The 19310-nt window shown below is 42.1% G+C and overlaps 2 protein-coding genes across 4 annotated transcripts in view; both read left to right on the top strand.

Annotated features, from left to right (window-relative positions):
* Ltv1 (LTV1 ribosome biogenesis factor) overlaps positions 1-7160 on the top strand; it is a 19738-nt gene extending 12578 nt beyond the window's left edge. For both annotated transcript variants that reach the window (XM_031380428.1, XM_031380426.1), the window contains exons 5-11: positions 2802-2937; positions 3245-3494; positions 4713-4840; positions 5597-5736; positions 6028-6080; positions 6426-6626; positions 6782-7160. In XM_031380428.1, the coding sequence (XP_031236288.1) occupies positions 2802-2937; positions 3245-3494; positions 4713-4840; positions 5597-5736; positions 6028-6080; positions 6426-6626; positions 6782-6892 (1019 nt within the window). In that variant the 3' untranslated portion in view covers positions 6893-7160. The remainder of the gene's footprint in view (positions 1-2801; positions 2938-3244; positions 3495-4712; positions 4841-5596; positions 5737-6027; positions 6081-6425; positions 6627-6781) is intronic.
* Positions 7161-7699: 539 nt separating this feature from the next.
* Zc2hc1b (zinc finger C2HC-type containing 1B) overlaps positions 7700-19310 on the top strand; it is a 56225-nt gene continuing 44614 nt past the window's right edge. For both annotated transcript variants that reach the window (XM_031380430.1, XM_031380429.1), the window contains exons 1-4: positions 7700-7816; positions 13884-13945; positions 16358-16477; positions 17347-17485. In XM_031380430.1, the coding sequence (XP_031236290.1) occupies positions 7789-7816; positions 13884-13945; positions 16358-16477; positions 17347-17485 (349 nt within the window). In that variant the 5' untranslated portion in view covers positions 7700-7788. The remainder of the gene's footprint in view (positions 7817-13883; positions 13946-16357; positions 16478-17346; positions 17486-19310) is intronic.

The raw sequence follows: 19310 nt of genomic DNA, 5'->3' as shown, positions 1-19310 counted from the left end.
TCCTCCCCAAAACATGGTCAGGTTGTCACAGGAATACCCCACTCCTGGTACCAATTTTGTATTAGTCAAGATTCTTTAGAGTCGCAGAAGTTATGATAGTCTCGATGTAGTAAGGAATTTATTGCAGACTTACAGTCTGTGGTCCAGCTCCCAACAATCCATTCCAGCAATGGTCGGCAGCAGCTATGAATAGAAGTCCGATGATCCAGCAGTTGCTCAGTACCACAAGGCAAGCAATTGAAGAAAAAAAAGCGAGCTTTCCTTCTTCCTTATATAGGTCTCCAGCAAAAGGTGTGGCCCAGGTTAAAGGCGTTACCACACCCTTAACCCCAGGTGACCCTGATTGAACTCATAGATCTTTCTATCTCAATCCTCTGGGATTTGTAGCCACTACACCTCAAGATCTCCATGCCAAGATTCAGGTCAGAAACTTGTTATCTCTCAGCCTCCAGATTAGAGCCAGGTGAGCCCTCCAATTCTGGATTGCAGTTCATTTCAGATACAGTCAAGTTGACAACCAGGAATAGCCACTACACTTGGTTTGTGTTGTTTATTTTCTTACTCTTGCCCCCACCCCGCCATCTGGTTAACTCTAGTGCTACCTGCCCTTACTAAATCTGACTGGAGCCTGTCCTTCCTGTGATCCTGGTTGTGTCAGAACTCCTCAGAGTCAAGCTGTCTCTGTGATCCTGTGATTCTGGTATCCTGGGATCCTGGGCTTGTTAAATCACCTGGGAGTGTGGCTTTCTCCTGTATGGGTCTTATTTAGGTGACAATATGGTTAGGATTCCTTGGGTGCAGCTCCTGTTGTATAGAAAATACTACCTTGGGCTCTTAAAATCTTCCCAGCCCCTTTTTTTGATGCTTTTTAGCCCTAAGTGTATGTGTGTGGGGGGGGGGGGGGGGGGTGGTGTTAGCTCTCCTAGTTGGGTCTGGCTACTACAATCAGTTGTTTCTGCATTTAGACCAATTGTGGCTTTCTTTGTTGAGCCTTTGTTTACTGCAACAAGAGGCTTCTTTAATGAAGGGTGGGCGCCACACCTGTGTGTGGATATAAGAATAGGTATTTGGAATCCAGTTGGGAATGACACTGATTTTGGAATGTGGCAGAGGTAGGTTCTCCTAGGGTCCATGACCTCACCTACTATAGACAGTTGGCTAGGTTTACAGTAGCCTCCTGTTTAAGTGTGTCGTACATCTAATTGGTTACCCTAAAATACAGGTACTGTTACTATGTTCTTGGGTATAGCTTCCTGTGCTGGTCATGATTGTGGCTGTGGTTCAGAGGTAGCTCATCTGATAAAGGCTAAGGCTCACAGCCAAAAAGAAAGAATTTCACTTTAAGTTTTCATTTCAGGAAATTTGTGTTATGTAAAAAGAAACACAGCAATACAGGATTTTTCCATCCACAATGAAGAGTTGAAACAATTGAGATAAGTCTAGAATTCAGATAGTAGAACAGGAAGAGGAAGTGAGTGTGGCCAGCAGTGTTTGGTATTATGCATCAGATTCTTAGGTCTTTATAGGTCTTGTTTGGAGAAGAATGGAAATCTAGAAAGGGAAGTTCGTGTGCTCTCTTATGAAGATAACAGTGGTTATCACTATTCCTTATAATTTTGAACAATAGTATGTATTTGGAAGAAATCTATTTTGTGATTCACTCAAGATAAACTGAGGCTTCTTTAAAGAAAACTTACAGTACCACCATTGTAATAGTTTAAAACAACAGTCCACGGAGGCAGTTTTTAGTTTTTTTTTCCCAAATTAGCCAGCACTTGCCCTTGTAATGGTGTTTCATTAATTTATTCTAGAGTGGTCAGTGTAGAGTCTTCGGTTAAACCAGAGTAAAACATAGTCCCTGGCCTGAGAGAATTGTTGTCTGTTGGGCAGATACTAAATGGAATATTAGAGTTGTGGCATAGGAGAATACATGGCACCAGACCTGGCCTTGGGAAGCTGGGCAAAGCTTTCAAGAGAACAGCAAAGTTGATTTGTTGGCTTTATGGTTGCTCAGGAAGGTCTCTGAGTGGGACCACGGCTTTGAGCATGCAAACGTTCTACTCCCCTGAACCCAGTTGCTTTCTGAAGTAGAAGGCAGGTGGAAGGAGGAGGGAGAGGGGGCTGGGAAAAAGATGTTCCAGACCGAAGACTGACTACATCCAAAACCAAGAGAAGGTAAATAGCAGGCACTGTATACACTGGAGCGAACCAGATAGAACTGGAAGGATGAATAGAGCATGCTGCTGGGCAAGTAGGCAGGGTGGCATAGCAGACCTCATCGGCAGCTGTGTCAAAGGAAAGTTTTTTGAAACATTTTCTTGAGTAGAGTTATATAGCTAAAGAAACCAGCTGGGATTTATTAACCTTTATAGTCTGAATTGGTAAACATGTAAAAAGTCACCAAATATTTAAATGAAGTTGAAACGTGGATTCTTTCTGCAGGTGAAAATTTAGGAGTTCTGCTAAAAAGACAGTTTAATAGTGTAGATTCATAACGGAAGTGTTTTACTAGGAAACATTGAAGAAGGATGTTTTTTTTATTATTCTATCTTCCTAAACTAGACTTAATTTTTAAATCCTTCTCTTCTTTGCAGTATTTAATTAGATGTGATTATATACAGTAAATGGAGTGGCTTTCTTGCCCCTAGAGGGATACAGATCTTGGACCTTCTATTTTGTTTTCTTTATAGCAGTGTAGCCCAGGCGGGTGTCCTACTCACAGCGAGGCTGAGGTTGACCTTGAACTCCTGGATGCTGGAATTAAAGATACACGTTTTGCTCGGTTTCTCTTTTCCTTTTAGGACCTCGACTGGATTTTGATCCGGACATCGTGGCAGCTCTTGATGATGATTTTGACTTTGATGACCCAGAAAACCTCCTTGAAGATGACTTCATTCTTCAGGCCAACAAGCCGACAGGAGGAGACGGGATGGATATGTATGTGGGGGGGGTTGTTTAACCATGTTCTAGTTGGAAGACAGTTTTGAGAACACGTAGTCCAGGACACCTGTACGAGTGCAGAAAATAGTTAGATTTGAACATACTATCAGTCAGTGGAGCTGAGATCCCAGAATCCTGGTGGCTGATGGCTTTTCCCAGCATGCCAGGCTAGTCTAGCTCCAGCTTGAGTCCCATTCCCTCTGGAGCCTTCCAGAAGTGGCTCCCAGGTTTATGTAAAATTGCTGTGTGTTGTTGGGTTTTTTTAAGTTCTCTTGACAGGTGACTTACGATCTGTTGGCTTTAGGGAGTCTGAGGGAGACGATGGCAATGAGTGGGAAGACATGGACGATGAGGAAGGGAGTGATGCCTGTAGCTCTGCTGGCCTTCTGTCAGATGGAGGTGACATATCTGCCCCCGGCTCACCTCAGGAAGCCATGAAAAAACATCTGTTTTGGGAAGAGGAAACCAAAAGCCGTTTCACAGAGTACTCCATGACTTCCTCAGTCATGAGGAGAAATGAACAGCTTACTCTACACGATGAGAGGTTTGAGAAGGTGAGGCCCCTGAGAAATGTGTCTGAGCACTTTCTCCCCATGCAAGAGAGATGGTGGAGCCAAAGTTAAACCTTTCACGATTAGAAACTGCATATCACATTAACATAGATCAAAGCTACACCCTGGTCTGGTCCCAAGAGTCTAACGTCCTGACATCTAAGGTTTGGTGTTCTGATTTTTGCATCTGACCATAATCTGAAAATTTTCCTAAGAGTTGGCTGGCTTAGCATAAACAAAATTGCATTTACTTTTTTTTTTTTTTAGTTCTTCAGGTATAATTAATACTAAAAACAAAGTAGAGTGTGAGGTACTTTTAAAAGTTGAAGTATACCAGATTTGACTCTTCTATGGCAGGCCAGCTCCTGGTTGGTGGATTATTCACGCAGAATCTTCTCATCCATTCTGTCCTGTAGCTCTTACTACCTTCTGGCACCATCTCTAATGTGCTTATTTATGTATATTATCTATAATTATATAAGTCTGTATTGGGTTAGGACATGATTTCTCTAGGGGCAGAGATTCTCAAGTGTATATCCAAAGTCCTTAAGTAGTAGTGTCTGACATGTAGTAGTAGGACGTGAAGCTTTTCAGTCCATAGTGAATAAATGAGAGAATGCTTTCCTTCAAGGCGCATGAGATATGAGTTCTTGGTTTGCTACACTATCACAAAAGTGTTAATTTCCCTCTTTCATATCAAGAGGCCAGCTATTAAGCATGTGTACTCATCAGGAGACACAGGTATTCTGATAAACCATAACAGTTAGCAGCATTTGAATAATGAATGTCATCTGAACAAGTATGATAATTATACATTAATTAGGCTTTGTTCCACAGCAGCAGTTTAGTCTACATCACTGTGGGATGTGATGTTATCTTTAAGGTATTTGAGGCAAAGATCTCTGTTATGATCTGAGTAAAATAAGCACTTTTATTTTCATATTAAGTAGAAGTTTGTTTTCAGACTATTTGTGAATCTCTGAAAATATGTCTTCTTTGGGGCTGGAAAGGTAGTTCAGGTTAAGAGTCCATGCTGTTTTCTGGTCTCTGAACATACTGGTACATGTACATATATTCACACACTCATACACACAAAAATAAGTGCTCATGCCATTGTCAGTGGTTCCTCTCTGCTAATACATTAATGGTAGTTGCGAGCTTTTAGTAGTACTGAAATACTGCGTGTTTTTTACAGCATCTTTTTTGCTGTTTGCTTTCAAGTTTTATGAACAGTATGATGATGTTGAAATTGGAGCTCTGGATAATGCGGAACTGGAAGGTACCATTCAAGTCGACAGCAATCGGCTGCAGGAGGTTTTGAATGACTACTACAAGGAGAAGGCAGAGAAGTATGACAATTGTTCTCCCTTAGCTGCTTGGTTTTCCTACTTTCAATGGCTGCTGGAGAAGGGTCCACATAGTCAAAGTCCATCACTAGTTGACTGAAGATCATGGTACAGAAACTGAGATTGTGGTGGGAAATAAAATATGAAGAGATGCTGGAGTTGGAAAGGAACATGATGCTTCTAGCCTCAGGCTGAAGAATCATAACTTAAAAATGTCTGGTTTCTTCTTTTCTCTGAAGTGATGGGTGTTCCAAGAAGTGAACAGTTATGGCTAGTAGATAAGCTTTTCTTCAGTTGATTACCAGAGCTTACCAGTGAAGTATTTGCTCAGTCAGCATCTGCATCAAAAGGGCTCTTATCTGAGAGAAGCTGATGAGGTATTAAAATCTGCTAACAAGTCTTGTTCCATGAAACACTGCAGCAGGCAGCTTCCACAGCACAAAAGGGGCCATAAGCTCTAAGAGAATTCTGCACATACTTTAGAGAGATAGATGAGCAGCTGCTTTTCGTCTTAGGGAATCTGCCATCTTGTGTAATGCGTAACCTTGTACAGATGCAGCTAGATTTGTTGTGCCTATCAGCAGAGCGAATGTCCAGAACCCCTGGGAGGGTGCAGCAGCCTAGGTATGGAGGCATGGAGGGAACACGGCAGGCACAGGACTAGGAATTAAAATTACTGTTGTCTCTGTAGCTGTTTGACTGACGTGGAATTTAATGTTTTCTTTATCCTGTTTCATTTTCTAAAATGTACCAAAACAGTTGTGTAAAATTGAATACTCTTGAGCCTTTTGAGGATCAAGATCTGCCAACAAATGAGCTTGATGAGTCTGAAAAGGAAGAGACCATTACTGTAGTTCTTGAGGAAGCCAAAGAGAAGTGGGATTGTGAATCTATTTGCAGTAAGTATCTTATTGTCCACTCAGCTGCCAAAAGTATGAAAGTAATTTAAAGTGATTGTGGGAAAGTAGATATGTTTTAGTAGAAGTTAAACTTTGAGACAATTTGTGAGAGAGAAAGACTTAGAATATGATTGCTCCTGTTAGTGAGTTATAAATTATTTCAAAATGGTTTTCAGAGAGGCTCTAAATGTGATTTTACTATGAAGACACTAAGAGTGGGAGCATAGAGTGAAGTATAGGTTCTTTGATGAACTTACAGTACTGAAGTGACATCTAGTCTTCCTTTTCAAGGTACATATTCCAATTTATACAACCACCCACAGCTCATCAAATATGAACCAAAGGTAAGTATTGATACCCTGGAGCTGCCATTTTCAGGGCTGAAGAGGTGGGTGAGAGTTAAGGTCACTTCCTGCTCTTTCAGGGGACCCAGGTTGGTTCACAGTGCACATATCTGTGGTTAACTCCAGCTGGCAAGGATGTGCCGCCTTCTTCTGGCCTCCATGACACCCCTTCCTATGGCATCCACTCACATAGACATAGACAGACAAATACAAGTTTATTGCTAATGCCCTTTCTTTACAGTAACTATCCCTTTGTGGCACCAACTGTGTGTCAGTAGTGAGCTGATTGAACAGGAGGGGGAAATAACTCTAGTTATTTTTGTTTCTTTGCTATCTTTGTTTCAGCCCAAACAAATCCAGCTGTCTTCTAAGACGGGAATACCTCTCAATGTCTTACCTCAGAAAGGCCTCACGGCAAAGCAAGTTGAACGGATGCAGATGATCAATGGCAGTGACCTACCCAAGGTGTCCACCCAGCCCCGCTCCAAAAATGAGAGCAAAGAGGATAAAAGAGCCAGAAAGCAGGCCATAAAAGAGGAGCGGAAGGTAAGTCACCCTCAGGAGGGCCTTGCAGAGAGCTATTGGGAGGGTGTAGTGGAGGGTGTGTGTGTGTGTGTGTGTGTGTGTGTGTGTGTGTGTGTGTGTGTGTGTATAGTCTCTCCATATAAACATGTGAGTAACCTGAGGATCCTCTTGTATAGGAACGAAGAGTTGAAAAGAAAGCTAACAAGCTAGCATTCAAACTGGAGAAGAGAAGGCAAGAAAAGGAGCTACTGAACTTAAAGAAAAACATTGAAGGTCTAAAACTGTAGTGTGGGACGTTTATAGGAGTTACATTTCCATGTCAGTGATCTCCTTATGCTCCATACTTAACCAGGATCTGAAGAGGGGTGTGCTTGCCCCCATCGTTTTTATATGCAAAGACTATTTGTATTTTCATACAAGCAAGGTTCTCTTGTCAGCTAACTTGTAAATACTATAATGCTGTAAGTTTAATATTACACGCTTATATTTCCCCTGAAATAAATGACTTCATGGAAGTCAAATGTTTGGATAACTGAAAGGGAAATGTCTTCCTAACATGAGCGGAATCGGTGTGCTCATTTATTTGTATGGTTGTCAGAGTTGTTGTTTGCAGATGTTCTCAGATATTTCTTTGAAAGCTCTCCACGCCTTCCTGGGAATTACATGGTTTAATGTGCCGTGTGTAGAGAAGTGATCTGGTTAAGCTCAGTTTTGAAATGCTGAGTTTATTCTCAGTGGTGAGAAGAGTGTTCCTGACAAGATTCCACAGGCAAGAAGCTGATTTTCCCGTGTACACAAAACAACCCTTTCAAAAGGACAGGAGATGAGCTCTGCAGTTGTCATAGTTGGGATTTCCTGCCCTGAGAGCAGATGGACTTCTCCCTTTGGGGTTTAGAAACAGCAGAACTGGAGCAATCAAGAAGACTTACTTCACTGTAACCTAGAAAGTTGTTCTTTCCAACACTGTCTAATGTTTGGAACCATCCACTGTTTATTAAAATACACACTCCAGAGTTTCCAGGTTTTGATGAGATGTTCTTGTTTTCACATCTAGAGACTGATTCAAGGTCTAGGCAATGACTCCATCATAATATTCATTATTTGGTAAACTGTGACTTCTAACTGGCCTTTGCTCATTTGCCCCTGACCAGTGTGGACTCTGTTGGTCAGAGTGAGGGATGGAATGACTGAGGCACAGCTGCTTGTGGCAGGTGAGCTACACTTGATGCCTCGATTTAGAAGTGTCACCACCTGTTTAGTATTTCTTGTCCAAAGCTGATAGGTGTCATCTTGTTCTAAGTTTTATTCATTTAAATCTAGACTTTTGTACTTCTTTTAGAGTTTTGAGCAGTAATAGCTTATTCTGTAAACACTTAACAACTTTAAAAAATCTACATAGAGTTTGTCATTAAGGAAGTGTAAGAATCTGAGTGTCTTGTAATGCCAACCTGCAGAGGCAGAGTTAGTTGCAGTTTTATATGAATACTGAGAATATAAGTCCTAAATGGATGGGTCATTTATCATGTTGACTGTCTCAACAGAAGAGTCTCTAAAGCATCGAGAGTCCTGGGCACACTATGTCACCATGCCCTGGTCCTAGTCAAACTCATCTAGAATGCAGCTGAGCCCCAAGTCTTTAGAAACTTACTGCTATAGAGGCTGGTTAATTTAACCTAAAGATCACAATTCTATTGTGGAGAAGTTTTGTAGTGATCTGAATCTGTTTCCTAATGTTTTGTTTACCCTACACACAACCAGATCTGAAACCACACACATCAAATACTCAGTTTTCAGTCCTCTTGAAACAGTGTTGGAAACACATCAGGTCTGTGCTGAACAATAGGCACTCATGGAGATAGGAGGGATTTTGCCTTCAAGAAGTCATTGGTTGAAAACAGACTTGTGCTGATGCTGTCAGTGTGCCAAGCAACACCTCCGAGCAGGATCTGGGTATTCCCTGTCCTCCTAAAATCTTCAGCTAGACCTCCTCAAGGTCGGCTCATTTGTCACCTTACATTCTTCAGAGTATATGTCTAAAAAGCATGCCCACCTCCCTAGCTCTTCCTCCTCCCCTGAGTTGGGTCCCTGCAGCACTGACATACAAGACAACTGGTTCCTCAGGCTGCTCTGACTAGAGAAAAGTTGGAGGGCAAAATTTTTGCTTTCCCATTTCACCCTCCTGCCTGGGTTAGCAGCTGGAATTTGGTAAATAGTCTTACATATATATGGATGAGTCCATGCTAAGACATTTCAGAAAAGGATGGCTTAAACTTGAGGTTGTACAGTGATAGAGCCGTAGAGGTTCACAAGGAGAAAGGATCCCAAATTGGCATCATGAAATTTTTATCACTGTTGGATGCATAGGTGCACATGCCACAGTGCATGTGGAAGTCAATGGACAGCTTTGTAGAATTGATTCTCTCCTGCCTTTATGTGGGTTTTGGGAATTGAACTCAGGTCATAGATCTTTTATAGTAAACTATTTATTTGTATTTATGTACATTAGAGTTTTGCCTGCATGTATGCCTGTATGAGGGTATTAGAATCCCTGGAACTGGAGTTACAAGACACTTGTGAGCTGCCATGTGGGTGCTGGGAATTGAACCTGGGTCTTCTGGAAGAGCATTCAATATTCTGAACCATTGAGCCATCTCTCCAGCCCCAAGGAAGCACTTTTACTTGCTGAGCCATGTCACTGGCTCTGCCTACTGCGTTTTAGTCTTGTTTGAGCATTCTCCTGAATTGATTTCAAAGTCTTCTCATTAGATACTTTGGTAGTATTGTAAGTGTGTACGTCTTCACTGCTGGTCCCATTTGTACATGCTATCTAGGTGCACTGTATAGCTATGGTAGTATCCACAGACTGCATTGTGATGTCATGGCCTCCCATCAATTGAGAACAGCTCTGATCCCCAACCCCTGTCCACATAGTCAGCGTTGTTTGTGTTTTTATGTGTTGACAGGGATTTGCCTTAATGTGCCTGTTTGACCTCCGTTAGAGGGCAGAAGATGAAGATTCCAGTGCTTTGGAAGTTGTGAAACTTGTGATGAAATCTGTAATATGGAGACACATGCTTGTTGTGCAAATAACAGAACACAAAAGCAAGTGGCCTCTGGATTGATTCCAAATTTGTCTTTCCCCCTACTCGTTTCTAAACTGCTCAGCCCATTACACTAAACCATAGCCCTTTTCCTTTAAACCATTTATTTATATGATACCGCTAAACACAGCTTCCTCCTCTTTGAACAACTAGAGGCACATGTAAACCTACCTCTGTGACTGTGTGAAGGCAGCATTTGCAACTTCTTGTTGAGATGTCTTAGAGATAACCTAAACAGGCCCTTGGTGTGACTTCAGCTTCCAGTGTGTGTGCACCTGTGTGCAGATGTCAGCGAGCAAGGCGCTGAGTGACTCCTGGAAGACCTCACTGGGCATTTGAGGATTCCTGCTTACAAGCTGTGTGCTTGGCTTGTATTTCTGTATCTGAGCTCACCAAGACCTAGCTCCACCTCTGTGTCACTGCAGAACTAAGGCACTAGCCTGAAGTGGCTCTGATTTTTAAAATAGTGATAGTATGTTTGTAAAGACAGAAAGAAGCAAAGGAGAAAAGAAAACGCAGGAACCTGACAAATGTTTATCACTTTTATTCTTACCATTCAGATGTAGTTACTGTGTGTTTCTTTTTGTAAGTAAATAAATACCATTAAACACAGCTTCCTCCTCTTGGAACAACTAGAGGCACACATAAACCTACATATTATTCACAAATCTTTTTGGTTGGTCAGTTGGTTTCAGGGTTTTGGGTAGAGGGCGGGATGTTGTTTGTTGTTTTGGTTTGTTTGTGGGTGTTTTTGGTTTAGTGTTATTTTTTAGACAGGATTTCTCTGTGTATCTTTGGCTGTCCTGGAAACCCCGAACTCTTCCCTCTGTCTTCAGTGCTGGGGTTAAAGGTGTGTACCACCACACTCGGCTGCATATGCTCTTTTGAGTTTCTGTAGTCCAACTTAAAGTTGGACTCAAGACGGTCCTTCTGCCTCCTAAGTGTGGACGTTACAAACATGAGCCTTGCACCCAGCTTCGTATGTTATTTTTAATAGGTATATTAAGTTAAATCTCATTCGTCAGCCAGCAACCCATATCTGTGAAGGGCCACCACGTAGTATTGCTTTCCAGGTCATGTGTCCTCACAAGTGTACAACTGCAGATGTGTGAAAACAACAATAGATTCAAGTAAATGACTATGGGGGAGTCCCCATTAACACTGGGTTTTCAAAACCATGCAGTCTCAGGTGTGGGTCACAGACCACTACTTGCTCTCTTCTATTTTTTAAATGTTTCCTTTTATCAAAATACACAGTTTTGCAAAAAGTCGGAGTATAGCCAAGAAATCCCTTGCACCCTTAACCCACTTTCCTCCGAGTTTCTGGTTTGAGCCATTCTACTACAACCTCCAAACCCGTTAGGGTCGTCAGTAGAGAGTGGCTTCAGCTCTGTCCTCCACACAAAGGGAGTTGTTCCCCTTCTGCCATATCATATCCAACTTCCTCACCCACCAACCATTCCTTCAGCTTGAGAATCTAGTGTTTTCCATCTCTGACATTTCGGATGCTCTACAAATGGAATCATGTAGCTGTAACTTGGCTTTATTTCATTGAGCATTGAGATCCTTTCAGGCTATTACATGAATCAATGGTATTCCCTTCTGTTGCTAGGTGATATTCGAGGAATAGGTACACTTCTTATACCTTTTACCCAGTGAAGGGTGTTTTGCTTGTTTTAAAGTGTTCTTTTAAGGTTATAGCAGTCGAATCTTATGTTTGAGTCTGTACCGAGTAGCTGACACGATAGACCTAGCCCTCTGTGTGTGATTCAGTTGTTAAAGCAGATAATCTCTTCATTCTTCATAGACACTCTTCTAGCATGAATGTAGTTCAGAGTGGAGTGGCCCCTCCATATCCAAGTTTTTTTAATTGGATCGTATCTGTTATTTTAAATTCCTTGAATTCATTAAAACTCACTTATTTAAACTGAAGATCTTTGGTCTTCTGGCAGTTTGCAGAATTAGCTGGGACACCATAAGCCTACAGTTGAAACTTTGCCTTAGTTCTTAGAGAGGCAGAGACTTGGTTCAAATCTCAGGGCTACCACTTGTAATCTGTGGACTGAGAGAAGTCACTTACCTTTCAGCCTCCATTTTCCCTGTTGAAGTGACACCAGCCGTGTCTTACAAGGTGACAGTGACGAGCCCATGAAATTATCTCAAAAAGACATCAAGAGGAAGAGAGAGAACCAAGTCAATATGATTCTAACGTGAATAAAACCATTACCTCCAGTACTGTGGGAGAAAAAATGACAGTTTTAAAAATCAAATAGTATTTATTAACAAGAAGTGATGGTGAAAATCTTATTTTTTAAAACACGGTTTTGCTAACAGCCAAGAGGACAGGAGGGAGAGTATTTCTGTGGGCTGAGGTAGAATGACCTATGCTGAGAACACAACACCAATTAACAAACCTGTGAAGAAATCGTTTAAATCAACAACATCTGAACAGTCTGCCATCTGCTTCCTGTTAAGCAGTCCTCCCTTTTTTTCACTTGGTTCCCCTGCTGGCTTCCATGGCCCTGCGCTCTGCTTCTCCTGGCTTATCACCATCATTTTCTTGGCCTTAAGCGGAAGTTTCCCTAAGAATCCTCTCTCCACTGCTTTTTCCACGACTTCTTCCCTGGCGGTGTCCTGCTTTACCTCATTCCCCAAAACCTACATCTGCCTCCCTCACCCTGGCCTCCCGCATTTCGATCTGCTGGCTGGACAACTCTGTTGAACTCAGGATTTCCAAGAGTGGGGTCATTTTTCTTCCTAAGATGGATTTTTTCCGACTCCCTAGTTCTAGCCACAGCCCCACAGTCTCCTCAGGCTTCTTGCCTGTAATCTTTACATTATCCCCAAACATTCATGTTCTCTTCCCCACCCTAACCCTGCAAAACTCTCGTCACACTGGAGAGTCTGCAGTACATTTCATCCTTCCTTGTTTAAGACTCCCTCCCATTAACAGACCCCTGTCCATTGTCAAGTATGTCATGTGCGTCCTCCATAGCTCCGTACAGAGTCCCTTGAGAACCTACATGTCTCTGGTGGCTCCCTTTGTTTGTGGAGTAAAAGTCATATTTTCATTCCAGTATGAAACCCCTAGGCTTAAAACTGAAAAAGAATGAATAAATCTTTACATATATATATATACAAATTCCCACCAAGCAGAAAGAAGTACTAAAATGGGAAATCTTAGCTGTTCATAATGTTTTGGTTTTCCCTAACTTCTTTTAAAATAATTTGTCTTGTAACTTAGAAACACATCTTCCCATTTGCTGCCATTTTTCTATTCTGGACCCATGTATGAGTTCTTTTCAGTATATTTCATTATTGCTTGCAAGACTTTTAGTCCTGTGGTAGAAATTCAACTTTTTGTTTGACTTGTATCTTCAAGCAGTACTTAATTATTCCTTATTTTTAAAGTATGTGATTGCATGTATGCCTGTGTGTGTGTGTGTGTGTTTGCATACACACACTTGCGCATGCAAGTGTGGTGAGGAGGACAGAAGTTGATGTCAAGGATCTTTCTTAATTGTTCTTCATGTTATATTTTGAGACAGGCTCTCTCACTTGATGCTGGATCTCACTGATTGGCTAGGCTAGCTTGTCCGTGAGAGCCCAGAATCTGCCTCTCTAACCCCTCTCCAGTGCTGGAGTTGCATGCCTATGGAGACCACCACGCCAGCATCTATCTAAGTGCTGGGAATCCACACTCAGGTGCTCATACTTGCACAGCAAGCAACAACACCCGCTGAGCCACCTCTCCAATCCCAGAGCGCTTTCCTTTGTCTAGAGAAGACATGGACCAGCTTTTCTTGAGACATCACTCACAGCCTATCTTCAGCCTAAGCAGAATCCCAAAGACAGTTCCATCAGTTAACTTGTGACTGTATGCTAATATATTAACTCTGTCCTTATGGCTAATGCTCTCAGCACCTCATTTACCTACTAAAGCAAAGAATTACACTCTGCTTGCTGGAGTTTGTGCCATTTACTTGTTGGGTTAGGTGAGATGCTTATATTAGGAAAAGAGAATTTGTGGGATTGCAGAAGGAGGAGAAGGAAGCAGGTGGTGGGGACAGACAACTGTGAGGCTGTCAGGCCACTCGGGTCACCTGCAGTCCCTTGGCTCTCCTCAGCCAAGCAGTTCCGTGAAACTTAACATAATGTGCTCTTGAATCTCCTGCAGATGGCAATCAGAAGTTATTTCCCTGTGAAGTCTGTGGGAGACGCTTTGCAACAGATGTTCTGGTAAACATAAAGACGTTTCGTAGATGTGTTTCGTTGGAGTTAAATGAACTGTCAAGTCAGTGAGGAGGCAATGGTGCCAAGATTAAAGACAGATGTGGAGGGGGTTGGGAGGGGAGGTCTGTAGCCTATGGCTTGCCAGGCTGGGGAGGACACTGAGGCAGGCTGATAATGCCACGTTCAAAAGTGACCCTATTAACCACGGTCTCCCTGAAAGCACGCCAGATGGAATGGGCTTGGCACAGACAATTATCCCTTGAGAGATTTTGGCTCTTCCGCCTTTTCTTTAAGCATCAAAAATTCAAATTTCAAGGCCAAAACACCAGGGAAATTAGCTGGTCGAGAGGAATGAGCATTGAATTTCAGGCATCTGGAAACTTGGCTCATAGCTGCAAATTTGTCACGAATTCTGACAAGTCCTGTAACCTTGCTGTTTTCTGCCTCGCCACGTACACGGAACTCTGATTTCAAGGAGGTTTTATACCATTTGTACAAATAACGCATGGATACAGGCCTGCTCCAGGATCTAATTTTCCAGATACAGACTAACTGCGTGTCAAGTTCCCAGGCTTTAAAGTCAAATGAAAATTTGGATTATTTCAAACATGACGGGTGGGAGGGGGTTCAAACAGATGGTACACCCTAATATTGTAAAGAAGTGACCAAGAAAGATGAATTTTTAAAAAGAAACTCTTAAGATGATAACGTGATCATTTGGCTGTTTTAGATCACGGGAACAGTATATGGAAGTTGCAGGATTTAGGGTTTAAAAGATAAGGGACCTCCAAAATGAGGTTGTGAGTATTGTTTTCCTGGGAAATTTGGAAATAAGCTGATCCTCCAGATAAACTAAGCGTTGGAGCTGCTGGAGCTACCCCGCAGTCCAGTGTTCATCAGTATCTTCCAGCACACTGGTACCTTTGCTAGCTAGGAGCTGCAACCCTAAGAGACCTTGAGACCTAGGCGGAGCCTTTGGATAGGGATCAGCAAATGTCAAGTCTACTTTGCATACTCCAGAGACTCAGTCTTAAGCCTGTCTATAGGCTGTACAGAGCACTTGATCGGGAGATCTGATAACCTTTCTCGTTTAACAGGGATGACTTGCAGGAACACAGATTTTGCTAGACCCTGCATTTGGGGGGATTGAAACAAAGCAACTTTGCAAATGGTAGCTACTATGAAAGAGGGCAAAGGTGTATATATTATGTCCTAAAGGCACAACCAGCCACTGTGTTAGTGTGCCTTCTGTCCATGTGCTGAATTGAAACACTCTGACCTAAAGCAGTCTAAGGAAGAAAGGGCTTGCTTTGGCTTATGGTTCCAGACAGATAGAGCCCAACGCAGCCAAGAAGACATGGTATGGTAGGGAAGGCACAGCAATAGGAGCAGGAAGCTGGTAATCACATTTTATCAACACAGAGGAAGCAGACTAAATGAACAGGAAACGGACCAGTCTTGGTAATAAACTTTCTGCAAGGCCCCACCTCCTAAAGTTTCCTTGGCATCCTCACACAATGCCCCCAAATGAGGATCAAGTATTCAAATCCATTAGTCTATGAGAGACATTGCTTACTCAAAGGACCATACCATAACGTTATGAAGGGGATACCAGGCAGACCTCTATGTATGTTTCTTTTCTTCTTTTTTTTTTTTTTCCTGTTAGAAATGTTGAGTATTTAAAAGACTACTGACTGGAGTAAAAAGCAGATAGCCTACATATTGGAGTTTGAGGTGTAAAATCAAATTTAAAGTAAAACTCTTTAGCTAGTGTGTTAACTTTCTGCCTGTAACAGAATGCCTGAAGTAGTCCCATTATAAACAGAAAAGATCCCTTCTGTCTTGGCTTCAGAGGTACCATTTCATGAGCAGTTATCCCTATTGCTTTGATCCTGTGGTTGTCACAAAAAAAAAAAAAAAAAAAAAAAAAAAAAAAAAAGAGGACGCAAAACTTTTCCATCCATAGGCAGTCAGCAGAAGAAAATGAGAAGAAAGGGGCCTAGTGTCTCAGTCCTTGGGCAGGGTACACCACTGCTGACCAGAGTCCTCCCAGGGAGAACTCATCTATTTGAGACAGGGTCTCTTTATGAATCCCAGGCTGCCTTGTACTCACAATGCTTCTCCCTGTGCTTCCCTAGTTCCAAAAAAGAGATCTCCAGCACTGATGCCAGGTTAGAGCTCACCTCTGGAACGTTCCACAAATACAGAGACCTGTAAAGCACCTTTTGTCTTTCTCTAAAGACAGCATTGAGCTGTCTGACATGGCCTGGGGGAGCTGACCAATTTGCTCCACTGTGGTCTAGAGTCAGAGAATAGACTAGATTCTGTACATAGTCAGTGCCCTGGGGGCCAAGTATGTAGCCATTAAAACTTGCTGAGAGTACATTTTTCAAATCAAATCCCTACTTTCTTATCCAGGAAAGGCATGAACCGATATGTAAAAAAATATTCAACAAAAAACGCAAACCCTTCAACTCCTTAAAGCAGAGATTACAGGGAACTGACATTCCCACTGTGACTAAATCTCCTCAGCCCAAGGTATGCCAACAATTTCTTTACTTCTCGTTATAGGAAGTACATTTAAGCTGGTTTCTTGGCTCGCTGTTTTCATTTTTGCTTGATAAGGCAGTATAACAGCATTTCAATATAATCCACCTTTAGTGTTTTCTATATAATCTTACTTAGATTTCCAAATAAATGGAAGATACTTTCCAGATGTAGTGAAAAGAATCCTGTTTACATTTTCATTAGAATGCCTTTCGGTCTAGAAAGGGGCCTGGGAAGTAAGTTATTTTTTCCCCTCTCTGAGATAAGGTTTCACTAGATAGCTAAAATTGGCCATGAGCTGACTACAGAGCCCAACTAGCTTGAAGTTTATCATCCTCCTGCCTCAACTTCCTCAGCAGTGAGATTGTAAGTGTGCACCCAAACTAGTAAGAAAGTTACCGCTGGGACCAGCAGGCTACTTGCTATCCTGAGTCCACAGGGAACCACAAGGTGGATAGAAAGAACTGACCCCTGAAGGTTGTCTTCTGATCTTCCACATGTGCTGAGGTTTAGACATAGCCACACACAAAAATAAATCAATAAAAAATGTAATTTTCAAACAAAAGTTTAAGAAGGCCACCTTTAACCTTGCATCTGTCTTTCTCTGAAGTTTTATGGTCTCGTTATTTCTCTGTTGTTTGGTGGTTTTTGTCGTTGTTGTAACTTGCAGATATTGTCACTGCAGTTTCTAAATTTTTAAAAACATTTCTCTGGGGGAAACTTGTTTTTCTTTACAAATTACACATTCCCACTTGCTATAAATTCAAAACCTAGTTATTCGAAAACAACAGCAACAAAACCACCATTGATCCAGATGAAGTCAAGGGCAGCAGATGCTGCTTTGGTTTTGTTTTTTACAGGTTCAGCCTGAGAGGAAATCTAACTGGAGACAGCAGCATGAGGATTTCATCAATACGATCCGATCGGCCAAACAATGCACTCTAGCCATTAAAGAGGGCCGGCCCCTCCCACCTCCACCCCCTCCAACGGCCAACCCAGGTGTGTGGTCATTTGGGTTGCTTTCTGACTTTTAGTAACAATGACAGTGAATGGCAGGAACAGTGAACTCGAGGTAAGTCTCTCCATTAGGCAAGTAAATCTATACAGCACACTTTTTTTTTTTTTTTTTGGTTTTTCAAGACAGGGTTTCTCTGTGAGGCCCTGGCTGTCCTGGAACTCACTCTGTAGACCAGGCTGGCCTCGAACTCAGAAATCCGCCTGCCTCTGCCTCCCAAGTGCTGGGATTAAAGGCGTGTGCCACCACTGCCCGGCTCTATTCAGCACACTTTACCTCTTTCTTACAGTCCACAGAGACATCATCCCACAGGGATAGGGTCAGTACACACCTAAAAGGCACATCATTCACACCGTGGCTGAGGAACAAAATTGTACACAGTTCTACACTGGTTCTGAAGGCCAGCAACCTACAGATCCTTGATCGTGAGTGCTAATCTCACAAAACAAAGCATTCTAAGTTGTACAGTTAAAGTGCTTTTCACAGCTTAGTGTTTGGAAAGTTCCAGATCTATAAGAAAGAGGAAAGACTAGAACAATAAGTATTTACATGCTTTCTGAAGTCTGAGAACTGTTGGCAGTATTGCCTCTCTGTGTCTGTCTGTCTGTGCTATCTCTGCCTCTGTCCCTCTGCTTCTCTTTGTGTCTCTATCTCTGTCTCTGACTCTCTGTCTCTTTGTTTCTGTCTGTCTCTGTGTGTGTTATATTGGTTTATATTAACACACACACACACACACACACACACACACACACACACTCACACACACATGAAGATCAGAGGACAACTTCTAGAAGTCATTTCTTTTCTCTCTACCCTTGTGGGTCCTGGAGATCAAACCAGCAACAGGTCACCAGGCTTGGTGGAAGGCACGTTTACTCATTGAACCCTTCTTGATGACCCTGGGAGAGGTCTTTAGAAGTGAAGTTTTAGATAGCAATTCTTTATCCTTGACTGTATCAGTAATTCAACTTTTAAACGAAACACAGACTAATGTTTTCCACGTTACTTGAGGCATGTTTTTTAAGGCTCTGCCTAAATCCCAACCCAGCCAGATTCCAGAATCTAGTCAGGATTCAAACATTGCTTTCCACTGTCTTTTCAGACATTTTCCAGCTTTCTGCTGTACCTTTGCCCAACCATTTAACTTTTAGGATGTTTTCTGTTTGTTCTGCATTTGACTGCTTATTTAGCCAGATTAATGTTTAATTGTCACATATTTCTATAAATTGGAGGTTAGGATTAGAGGCTTAGTTTTAGTTGTCAAATGTGAAATTGGCAAATATTTTTTACCTGTTGTAAAATTGGATTGTATTGATAATGCCCTTTAGTTAAAACACAATGCTTTAAATTTTGAATTACTTTTTCTTTTGTTGTCTGTATTTTTTTTTTCATGTGAAAGCCCAAAATATCACTGCCAAATGTAATGCCAACACTTACCCCTGAGGAATCTTTGGTTTGGTGGAACGGGCCTCACGTAGCTCAGACAGACCTCAGCCTTCCTGTATGGTCAAGGATGACCGGAAGTTCCTGCCACCTTCACCTCCCACACGCTGAGGCGACTGGTGTGCACCACACTGCCAAGCTCTCTGTTACTTAATCTAAAGTTCTAGGATTTATCTGTAGGTGATTGCTCTGGCTTGAGTTACCATGTGTGTGGAATGCAAGGTAAATCTTCAGTCTTACTCTTTTGCATGCCAGTTTCCTGAGCTCCATTTGTTGAAAAGACCATCCATGAGGGTACTGAGAAGTAAAGGTGGGGAACACACATGACGTATATACCTCAGCAGTTCTTAACCTGTGTGTCGTGGC

The sequence above is a fragment of the Mastomys coucha genome, unplaced genomic scaffold, assembly GCF_008632895.1.
Source record: "Mastomys coucha isolate ucsf_1 unplaced genomic scaffold, UCSF_Mcou_1 pScaffold2, whole genome shotgun sequence".
In the NCBI taxonomy this organism is placed as follows: Eukaryota; Metazoa; Chordata; class Mammalia; order Rodentia; family Muridae; genus Mastomys; species Mastomys coucha.
This window is presented reverse-complemented; position numbering and strand designations above follow the sequence as displayed.